General features: G+C 50.5%; 1 protein-coding gene across 1 annotated transcript; it reads right to left on the reverse strand.

Annotated features, from left to right (window-relative positions):
• Positions 1-1,936: 1,936 nt before the first annotated feature.
• DMRTB1 (DMRT like family B with proline rich C-terminal 1) lies at positions 1,937-10,865 on the reverse strand. The gene is made up of 4 exons (XM_081494040.1): positions 10,244-10,865; positions 8,388-8,593; positions 4,133-4,316; positions 1,937-2,858 (listed from the first exon to the last, which is right to left on the reverse strand). The coding sequence occupies exons 1-4, from the start codon at positions 10,827-10,829 to the stop codon at positions 2,794-2,796; spliced, it is 1,041 nt and encodes a 346-aa protein (XP_081350166.1). The 5' UTR covers positions 10,830-10,865; the 3' UTR covers positions 1,937-2,793.
• Positions 10,866-11,517: the final 652 nt, after the last annotated feature.

Here is an 11,517-nt window from a genome sequence, read left to right on the forward strand (position 1 = left end):
AGGAGTCCTGTGGACATGGATCCCTACAGGACAAGGGGACACTGCTGTTCTCCGCAGGACGTAGTTTCCCACCTCAACCACCCTCCCCCCGACTCCAGGCTCATTAAACATGGTCTGGAATGCTGTGAAGTCATGTGGTCACAGACTGGCCTCATGCTTATGTGTACTGATCAGAAATGGGAAAACAGCTTTACAGATGAATGAAGTTTGGTTGAAAAATCTTTCAAAGCATGGGCTCTAAGATAAAGGAGAATGATGAAAAACTAGGGTCACTGATCCAGCCCCATCTGGCCATACCCTCAGAAGGTCAGGGTCCAGGGAGGGCAGGGTGAATGAGGCCAAGTGGAATCAGAAGCTGTGTCTTCTCCCATGCTCCTGGGCTTCCTGCAGCCCTGTGGACCGAGGGGCAGGACCAGCAGTGGGATGGCTGATAACTTCAGCCTCAAAGCCAGGCTAGTCCAAAACCACTGCATCCTCAGGTCCAGACTAAGGCCAGTGCTGACACCTGCAGGCCTCAGTATGCCTGGTTCTGCTCTGCTGAAACACTGTCTGTAAAGCAGGAACTGAAAAATTCCTATGACTGTACCTGCTCCAATACCTTCCAACAGAGCAGGCCCAGGCCTTTGACCCCCAGTCACCACACTGATGTTGACAGAATAATTAGAACATCACTTTTCAGTGTTCTTCCCGCCATCTGTCCTAAGATGCTGGGTTCACAGGCAAGGCAGGAAGCAGCTCAGCCTATTCTCCTGGGTGCCAGGCCTTTCCAGACAGAAGAGAACACTGCCCCTCCCCCTGAATCCTTCACTCCAGGTCTCTTACCCTTTCTCACCCCGTTGCTGGGTTCACCCCTAAGTGAACCCCAAGTGCTGAGAGCCTGTCTGTCCTTTTCCTGTATACTCTCACCATAGTTACTACCCTGGTGGGCTCCATGGACCCCTGCTCCCTGTAGCCTTTCCAGCCGATTTAATCCATGCTCCCTGAGTGCCCTGCTCCTCCAGGCAGTCCTCCAGCAGCTTCAACATGAGCACTTAAACACCAGATCCGCTTATGTTGCTGTCCTGCTCACATATCTTACATGGCTCCCTACTGCTGTGAGATCAACATTCTTAGCACAACCTGTCTGCCCACCTCTCCAGCTTCTCCTCCACTGGCTGGCCCAGCCTAGCTAGTTCCTGTAGGGGTGGACTCATCTAACTCATTCTTCCCTTGAAGACGCAGTCAAAACCCAAACTTCTCCAGAAGGCTTTCTCTGATCTTTTCCCCCACCCACAGCCCCATTCTCTCTCTGTCCCATCGCAATCCCACTGGACGATTTGTCGCACTAGATTCCATGCTTCTCATGAGCAGAGCTGAGCGCCAGGCTCTGGGTCCAGCAGAGATGCAGGATGCATTTTAAATGACAGAGAAAGTGAAAACAAGGGAAGAGAACCAGGACTCTAAAACAACAAAATGGGATCAAGTTCTGGTTTTTTAAAACCATGTCACTCTGCAGGGACCATGCAAGGAGCTGGGGAAGAGAAACTAGAGAAAATCTTTACATTTCATGTGTCTGCATCAGATTTCCTTAAAAGGTCTCTACTGCTTAAAATAATAACAGGGAGGTGGGAGGGAGGCTCACGAGAGAGGGGACATATGTATACTTATGGCTGATCCATGTTGATGTATGGCAGAAACAACACAATATTGTAATTATCCTTCAATTAAAAATAAAAAATTTTAAAAACTTCATAGGAAAAAAAATAACAACAATACTGATAGTAAAAAACCTACCAGCCTCACCCAAGCCTCTCACTTGATAACTGAGATAAAGGGAAAGTCTTGCCTAAGTGCATAGAAAGAGCAGGCTGACAGGCCACGAATCCCAGCCACCGCCTCCCCTTCCCAAGGCTGCATTCCACAAAGAGTTAAAGAGAGCATACACTTTCCACAAGGATTTCCACCGTTCATTTTATTTCAAATGTCAACTGTCCCCAGAGAAGAAACTGATGCCACAGGTAATCTGGAAGCACCATCCTATTCTCTGAGAACTGCATGAGAACTTACGAAAAGCTTAATTTTTAAAGCTAGCAATCGCTATAAAAACATGAAATAGTCAAGCTTTAATAGGCTTTTTTTTTTTAACCAGAAATGATGCCATAATGGCTTAAACTTCATGGGGGAAAAGTGAAGCAACCTCAGAGGCTAAAATGCTTATATTTGATAGTAAAGCCCCTAGAGAAGGGGCGAGGGGCAGTAGCCAGGCTGACCCTGGAGGACAGAGCAGTAAGGAAGGATGTAGCAGAATCTGTTCAGCGCCCCGGTCCTGGCTGCTCCCGCTGTCCACTTGGACGTGCTGGACCCCTGACGTCTGTGCTACCTCCTGCTGGGGACCAGACAGAGGCAGCAGAAGCAGAGGCTAAGGTAGACAGTGCCTCCTGTCCTGGAGCAGGACCTTGAGGAAATCAAGGGCCGCCTCTAGGGGTGAATCTGATTAACAGCAGCCAACACAGAGCTGGTTAAATTCATTCCTAAACGTGAGCTCCCCCCAGTCTCCCACATCTCAGAGCTCTGGCCATGCCCTAGCAACTTCATCCTCTGAGTTCCTTTTCAACCCCCCGTGTCTCAGGCTTGAGAGAACCTTAGCAACCACACTCTTTCCTCCTATCTTGACATGGGAATTAACTGCCATCTTATGCTTATCACTACCCTTCCTCCCTACATATCACTAAATAGAGACAAGAAAATCATTGCTGCAAGCGCCCTCCCAGTCCCTCCACCAAGGCCCCACGCTGCTGGCCTGGGGGCCTGGGCCTAGTCGGACTTCTCCTGGGATGATGGCTGGCTGGGCTCGTTCCGCCCCTCCGCATCCTGGTCATCTGTGAAGGACAGAGAAGAGCAGCTGGATTGAGAAAGAGGGAAAATCACCTGTTTTCACACATAAGTTTTCTACAAAGCATCCTCATCATTGCCAGTCCTGGTGGAGAATTAGTTATTCCCATTCCTATTTTTAATGTGCTAGGAGTCAGGAGACTGGAATTCTAGCCCTAGCCAGACAATACAGGCTCAGGTTGAGACTCCAGCTCTGCTTGTCACAAGCTGGGTGGCAGGAAGCGAGCTACTCCCAGCTCTAACCTCAGCGTCTCCTTCTGTTCATTAGATGGTGCCTACCATGCAGCATCACGGTTGGCATGGGGATTAGGGACAACAGTGAGAACAATCTTTTACCAATGCCTTCATCATTTCAGGTTTTGTTTAATCCTCAGGATGACCTCATGAGGGAAGGGACCCTTAATTAGTTTGCTCTTGCAGATACTGAAACTGAAGCACCAAGGAGTGAATGAACGTGTCCGAGGTCACACTGTGGGCAAGTGCTGGGGCCAGGACTTATTATACCCAGGCTGTGCGGCACCAGGGCCATCGTACTTCAAGTCACACTGTACCACTTCCCCAGCTAATAGATCTGGGCATCCGGACATACAACAGGCCTCAGTTTCTTTTCTTAAGGAGCCTCAAGGAAGGACTGAAAGGGGCGGAAAAAATCCTAGAACCTTTAAAGCTTCAAGGGCCCCCAAAAGAAAACCCTCACAGTAACCCTGTGACAGGGCCCACTTTACAGGTGAGAAGACTGAGGCCCAGAGGAGGGTGTGAGTGCCCAAGATCACCTGGTGCACCAGTGACCAAGCTGTGAAGGCCAGAGTGGCCTGAGCCAGAGGAATTATCCCCACCAGCCCTAGAAAGGCTCAGCACACGCTATTCCCCAGCCAGAGAGGCCTGGCACCTCTGGTCTTTCGGCACCACATGTGTGCCATCCTCCACGTCTTTGCCCACAGGAACTGTTAACGTGAGGAAATTAGCATTGAAGCTGCAGCTAGACAGAATTCTATTGAAATCCAAGCTGCACCATGTACATATGTGAGACCCTCTCAGGGTTCTATCACAGTTTCCTCACCTGAGAATGGGGACTCACTTCCCCTAGACGCTCGTGTATGGAATTTAGAGAGGGGTGCCAGGAAAGAGCTTCCTCAGGGCCCAGCACATTGAAAATCCTGTTCTCCATTTCCCTTCCCTCCAGGTCCACTTCATAGTAGGACCCCCTTCCCCCAGAGTCTTCCTGCGTCCCTCGGCAGCTGGAAGACGGGGGCTCACTCACCGGTGTTCTCCTTGTTCATGTCAGACAGGATGGTCAGCGAGCAGGTTGCTGGAGGCGACGGGGGAGGCGGCGGCAGAAGGAAGTGGAACGCAGAGAGGAAGCCCGGTGGGAAGAACTGGGGCTGCGGTGGTGGCACCAGCGGCGGGTAGTAGCTCGGCTGGAAGTCTCCCACGGGCTCCGCCACCTGCGGGGCACACACAGCAGACAGTCAGAGGGCAGAGGGTGAACCAGGGGGCTGATCCCACATTCAGGCCCCTCAATGGGGGCTCCCTGTGGAGGCGATTCATCTGTGCAGCCCAGACAGTGGAGCACAGGACACTCAGAACAGGGTGTTCAGCAAACACGTGCCAGATGATTGAAGGCGAGGAGGAACACAGACACAACGCAGAGAAGCCTGGGGAGCAACTGCATTTGAGTATGTCTACAGCCTCATTCTATCCTTACGACCATAGAAGGGAGGTTCTATTAACCATCCTCACTGTAGTGACAAAAACCAGCATCAGTGAGATGAAGGTACAGGCCCAGGCCAGAGCTGGGGAGTGGCAGAGGCAGAACAGAATCCCAAGTCGGCCTGACTCCACTGCTCTGCACTGGAGAAGGGTCTGAATGCATCCACCTACTTGGGGTCCCACCTCTGGCACATGTGATGACTTAAGACTCCAGCATCGCTGGGCCTGTGGGCTCCTCATTCTAACCAGACAGTATCGTGCAGCTGTTACTGAGGCAAGGGAAGCTAGGTGACCTCAGGAAAAGTGGCTTCAGCCCTTCTGTGTTTATGTTGCCTCTTCAGAAGGTGAAAGCTAACCTCATACCACAGGACCCCAAGGCTGGAATAAGGAGATGTGGAGGAGTGATGACCACGCAGCTCAGAGCTTAACTGAGAAAGACATGAACGTAATAGAAAATCATAAATTTCAGGTGCAAGTCTTATTATTTACTTCTCCATCCAGGCACTCCAGAGCAGCACTTCACAAGCTGTGTGCCAGAGAAATCCAGAGTCCCCCAAGATATTTTTAAGTGCTCTTAGAAGTGTTCTTTGTCCAGGGAGTTTGAGAAGCCCTGAAAACTGCCCCCACATCAGTGACTTACACATGAGCCTATTAAATCTGCTTATGTTAACCCAGCACTCCCTAACTTAATTTGACCACAAGGAAGGGAAGAAAGCCCACTTTTGACCCACCATGTCACAGACCAGACACTTTATATGCATCCACATCTTATGGCTAGAATCTATCAACAGGCTGATGATATGAAACTCTTACCCCCATGCTAGAGACTAAGAACCTGAGCAAGGTTCTCAGAGGTTAGGTGACATGCCCAGGCCATGTGGAGAGTAAGCAGCAAAGGTAGGATTGGTCTCCAGGTCTGTCTGATTCTAGGCCTGTGCTCTTTTGTGGGGAGAGAACAGAGGAAGCAGAGAAACAGCAGGTGGGACGGGACAGGAAGAGAAGGCGGCTCCGGGAGTATTTGGGAGGCTGGGCAGGGACAGCAGGACAAGGATGAAAGCAATTCATAGGCTCTTGGGTTTGAAACAGCTTCACAAATGAATGGGTGATCCCCTATCCAGACATGAAGGTGGTAGGAAGGGGGATTATTAGTCTTTAATTCCAAGCTGCTCAGCCAAGTCTCTCCCTGGATCACAGCTCCTGCCTGGGGCTGGTGGTGGCAGCTCAGGCCCAGATAAACTGACTGAGATCACACTCCTAACAAAGGCCGCCTGGCAGGCCTGTCAATCAGAGCCCTGCCCTGGACGCCAGGCCCCAGGCTTCTGTGCGAGCAGACGGTGGGTGTGTGTTCCATTTGGCCAAGACCCCTCTCTTTGTGTGGAGGCTAGAGATGCCGTGTTCTCCCTGGGCTGCAATGGGGTGGCCAGCACCCCACCCCCAATTTCAGGCAGGGCAGGTGGATGGTGAGAGCCAGGGCCATGTTTGTTCTATACTTCTGTCCTGACTCAGTCACTGACCAGTTGTATAATCTGAATCCCAGTCCCTTGTTCCCCACTTCCATGACCCTGGACAAATCCATAACTCCTCTGAGCCTTCTTCCTCCACTCTACAATGAGGAAATAACATGTACCTCGAGGTCTTACGTAAGGGCCAGTAGGCATCCTGGAAATTATCCAGACCAGCGGTGTTCAAACTTTTCCCCCTTGAATGAATGGAAAATGATTTCGGAATAAAATTTTAGACTATCTGGATCAGAGGAGATGCTGCTGTGGTGAAGCAGGAGCAGGGATCCATTGTGCAGCGCATGACTTCATTACTTTAACATCAAGCTTTGGTCCCTTCTCTTACTTTCCACATTAGACCAAAGAAGCCTGCTCTCTACTCACTCTTCTCTACCCTCCACCCAGGGCAGCATCTCTGTAACACACAGGGTTGGGCTTGTACCTATGGAAGAGAGTAAAAGTAACAGTGGTCCACACTTCCCTGAACGTGAGCTGTGTCTCAGTCAACTCCCTCACAGGTTCAGCCTTATGGGCCAAAGTCAGGGCTGGTCACCCAGGCCTCTTGCTATTCTGCAGTTCTGATGGCCCTCTGGGGTTGCCAAAAGGGAGAAGGATGGAAGGAGCTGGCAAGCAATGCTGCAAAAGCTGGTCACCCGACCCACATCTCACACAACTCTTATATATCCAGAACCTCCAGAACTCAAAACTCCAGGCTCAAAGAGCACACCAATTAGTAACTGATCACTGACTTTATAAAATGATTAAATTTCACCCATTTTTTTTCAACAAATATCTCCTAAGGTGACCAGTGTTTGGGGGAAGTCTCCATATTTTTCATGACTAAGCTTAAGTGCCCTATCCCCTTGAAAGCCCTCTGCCGTCTCAAGCGGGCCATACCTTTTCAGCAGGGGACCTATGTCTGCTCCTGACTCTGCCCTCAAATGTGTGGCTCCAGGAAAGTGCTATTTCCTATCTGGTACTTAGTATACAGGTTTCTTGAGAAACCTGTATGCAGGTCAGGAAGCAACAGTTAGAACTGGACATGGAACAACAGATTGGTTCCAAATAGGAAAAGGAGTACGTCAAGGCTATATATCGTCACCTTGCTTATTTAACTTATATGCAGAGTACATCATAAGAAACGCTGGGCTGGATGAAGCACAAGCTGGAATCAAGACTGACGGGAGAAATATCAAGAACCTCAGATATGCAGATGACACCACCCTTATGGCAGAAAGTGAAGAAGAACTAAAAAGCTTCTTGATGAAAGTGAAAGAGAGTGAAAAAGTTGGCTTAAAGCTCAACATTCAGAAAACTAAGATCATGGCATCTGGTCCCATCACTTCATGGCAAATAGATGGGGAAACAGTGGAAACAGTGGCTGATTTTATTTGGGGGGGCTCCAATATCACTGCAGATAGTGATTAAAGCCATAAAATTAAAAGACGCTTACTCTTTGGAAGGAAAGTTATGACCAACCCAGACAGCATATTAAAAAGCAGAGATATTACTTTGTCAGCAAAGGTCCATCTAGTCAAGGTTATGGTTGTTCCAGCAGTCATGGATGGATGTGAGAGTTGGACTATAAAGAAAGTTGAGCGCAGAAGAATGGATGCTTTTGAATTGTGGTGTTGGAGAAGACTCTTGAGAGTCCCTTGGCCTGCAAGGAGATCCAACCAGTCCATCCTAAAGGAGATCAGTCCTGGGTGTTCATGGAAGGACTGATGTTGAAGCTGAAACTCCAATACTTTGGCCACCTGATGCAAAGAGCTGACTCATTTGAAAAGACCCTGATGTTGGGAAAGATTGAAGGCAGGAGGAGATGGGGACGACAGAGGATGAGATGGTTGGATGGCATCACTGACTTGATGGACATGGGTGTGGGTAGACTCAGGGAGTTGGTGATGGACAGGGAGGCCTGGTGTGTTGAGGTTCATGGGGTCACAAAGAGTTGGACACAACTGAGCGACTGAACTGAACTGATTGACTGGCATTCCATGGATCAAGGCTGGTGGTCATTCAGGTTCCCATGTGGCTGTTCCCCAGGTTTATCTTAGATGTGTCTGCATTCCTTTTTACCTGAGCTCCCAGAGTCTCTTAGCCCACGCCACAGCCCAGGTCAACTTGTTCACACGTGCATTCCCAGAGGTGCACAGCGTACAAGGTCAATGCTGTATCCTTCCACCCACTGCCCATGTCCTGGTACAGAGTGAGCACAATGGCTGGCTGCCTGGGAGAAGGTCTGTTAAAGCAGCCAGAGCAGCTGAGATAGGGAGGAACCTCAAAAATACCAGGGATGGGACTCACCAAGCCTTCTCCATGGTAGTGGCTATAGGACATGGGCTGGAAACCCTGCTGCAGAGGGATCCCCGTAGTTGGGGACGCATCCTGGTAGCCCAGTGGAAAAGGGGGGTAGGGATGCATGCTGGAGCAGCTGGGGTACAGCTTGGGAAGTTCTCTCTCCAGGTCCTCAGACCCCACCACAGAATCTGAGTTGACGCTCAGAGGGAGCCCTGAAAAGACACACAATGAGGGAAGTGTTAAAAACACATGGAGCTAGGAAAAAGGGCACCATATTATTGTGTGAAGGTAGCAGTATAAATAAACACATATCCATTCACAGACAATTCCCACATCCATTATGCTTTTGATCCTCCCTGCTTTTTAAACCCTTCAACCATGTTCTATTGCCCTTAGCAAAAGTCCTCGGCCCAGCTATGAAGCCCAGGCAGGCTGGGTTCCTGCCTTCACTCCAGCCTCACTGTCTGATAACTAGTAGCTCCTTCTTTCTCCTCCACCTCAGGGCCTCTGCAGATGCTGTCCCTTCCACTTGGAAGACTTTTTCTCCTAACCTCACTTTGCTTTCTAAATGAATCCTCAGTACTCAGCTCCTAATCTTCCTTCAGACCACAGCTAAACCACTGGTTATTAGAGTTCTTGATACACCAGTCTGTGATGTCCTTTTCTTTCACAGACAAGATCCTGGAAGGCAAGGAATCTGACTCACCGCCCCCCTTCACCTTTTCATCACTAGTGTCGGGCACACGGTGCTCAGTCGATGGAACAAAGAAAGGCTCCATATCGGTAGAAAGGTATCCTTCTCCTAGAACTGCTTTGCAAATCTGTCTTCCTCATCTAGTTCTCTAGAGACCTATATTTTCCTAGAACGTCCCAGAAGGCAGAAACGGCCTTCGGAGAGCATCAGGCCAATCCCCTTAGCCTACAGAGGGGAGAGGCCGTCACAGAGGGTAGAGGCTGTTGCAGAAGGAAGGAGCTTGCCTAAGATTACCAAGTGAGCAGCCCCTCAGCGTCCTGACTCAGACTTGTGCTCTTTCTACCACACAGCCATAGAGAAAACCAAGAAAACACGTGTCTGCACCCAAAATGAGCCCCTTTTAAAAAGTCTCAAATCTACATGTGACTTGAAATTATAATACTTAAAAGTTACAATACCTAGGGAACAATGTAATTTATGCATGTGGAGGGAGGAGAGAAAAAACAGCAACAACGTCTCAATAGACAGTTCTCTTGTAGCGAGCAAAGAAGAGGTCTCATTCCCATCCATGCCTGGGAAACAGGTGGGAAGAACGCACATACACACCCACTGGGTCAAAGCACGTCTGAGGAGCAAGCTGTCTAGGGCACAGAAGGTAGGGGACGGGTGGGTGGAGGGACGCAGGCGCAGTCATAATGCGCTGGCCCACCCACGGGGACGTTCTGGGGGAGGAGCCTCCAGCACCAGAAACGGGTGGGAAGAGGTGCGCAAGCGCAATATGGCCACTCTCCCGCGATCCTCTCTGTTGGGAGGAGGAGCCTCAGCTAAGCGGACTGGGGGCCATTTTTTTTTTTTGCGGCCATTTTTTTTTTTTTTTTTTTCAGAATGGAAAAGCAGAGACTATAGCTAAATGTTTAAAAAAATTACCCCTCAGAACCACCCATTCCTTTCTCTCTTTTTACCTTCTTGCAAAAAGGCACCAAACCCAAATGCCTACTCAGAAAAAGGTATCCCAAAGCAAGATTCCTAATAGAAAGCATCTTCCCACCCCCACCCCATGGGCCCGTACCCGCGGCTGGTCTGGGACGCCAGAGTCGGGGGAGCGGGGCGGCTGCAGCCCTGAGAGGAACCAACAGCGGGACAAAGGCTCGGGCCCCGGGAATCTTACCGAAGTTGGCGAACGACGGGCTGGGCACAGGTCGCGGCGGCCTGCGCAGCTCCAGGCGGCCGGGGTAGCCCCGGCCGGCGGCCTCCGCCGCCAACTGGGGCTCCGGAAAACTGGGCCTGGCCCTGGCGGCTTGTTCGCTCAGGCCCACTTGGCCGCGATTGCGGCCGCCCAGAACCGGCTGGAAGGCGCTCGGCCCGGAGCTCTGGCCCTGCGGGGACCTCTCAGGGAAGCAGGCGGCCGCTTGGCCCGAAGGGCCCGGCTGCGCGTCTCCCGAAGCGGCAAGCGGAGGCAGCGGGCGGAAGGTTGGGCCCGGGTTAGCGGCCGCGCCCTCGGAGGACAGCTGGGGTCCCTGTGCGCACAGGGCCACCTCCTGCTCCTCTTCAGAGGCCTGCTTCTTGAGAGCCTTTTGTGCAGCCATGATCTTCTGGCGCTCGGCGATCAAGTAGCACTTCTCGCAGGTGCACTGCTTCCAGCGGCACTTGCCCGCGTGGCCCTTGACTGGTACCAGGAAGCCATGGTTCCGGCACCGCGAGCACTTGGGGGTACGAAGCATCTTGTCAGCCTGCTTGGTAACGTCTGCATTCATAGCACAACCACCTCCTCTGAAAGCTTCAGGGACAGTGAACCAGAGAGAAGCAGTTCCCCCCAAGTCCTTGGTGCTGGGGACTTTGGATACACTTGTAACAAGGCGGCGTTCAGTGCGTCCCAGGAGCTGCAGCAAGACCCTTGCATTCTTTCTCTTTTTTTGGTGCAAAATTTGGAGTTCTGTGCCTTGGTTAACAAGATGCAAAGGATTGGATTGAATAAGTTCTTCAAGCAATGCTATTGCATGTATGTCATCTGGGTTAGCTGCAGTCTTAGGCATTTAATTTCCAAACTTTCTCTTCCCGCCATACTGTATACAGAAGGTATTTCGTAATCTCCCCCCCCCCCACCAAAAAGGCGGAGTGATACTCAAGTATCCACAGATTCAAAACTCCAGAGGAACGCAGCTGTTGGTAAACTTGTTGCTGTAGAAAAGGATTCCAAGTGTCAAACCGTGTTTCTCCATACAGAAGCTACTGCTTCTGTTTAATTTCACTTTTCTCGCCTACAGAGAAGCAACTGTTCACAGTGATGCTTCCAGAATAGTCTCAGGAGCTCAGTGCAGTGTGCTGGTTGCCCAATGGAAAAAAATTTCCATTTTTTTGAGTCTTGTTGGTATAGGAATGCATCTCTGGAAGTGGCATGTTGCTGTTGATGCCTTCCAAAGAAAAGCATACTTGGAATGATTT

This window comes from Giraffa tippelskirchi, chromosome 5 (genome assembly GCF_054371585.1).
Source record: "Giraffa tippelskirchi isolate mGirTip1 chromosome 5, T2T-mGirTip1v1.2.pri, whole genome shotgun sequence".
NCBI lineage: Eukaryota > Metazoa > Chordata > Mammalia > Artiodactyla > Giraffidae > Giraffa > Giraffa tippelskirchi.

Bases quoted from the DNA above. Each gene is read 5' to 3' on its own strand.
- DMRTB1 (XM_081494040.1), bottom strand. From the start codon at position 10,829: ATGAATGCAGACGTTACCAAGCAGGCTGACAAGATGCTTCGTACCCCC. The intron at 4,317-8,387 runs GTGAGTCCCATC...TGTGCCCCGCAG, and splicing joins ACTACCATGGAGAAGGCTTG to GTGGCGGAGCCCGTGGGAGA. The intron at 2,859-4,132 runs GTGAGTGAGCCC...TGTCCTTCACAG, and splicing joins CATGAACAAGGAGAACACCG to ATGACCAGGATGCGGAGGGG.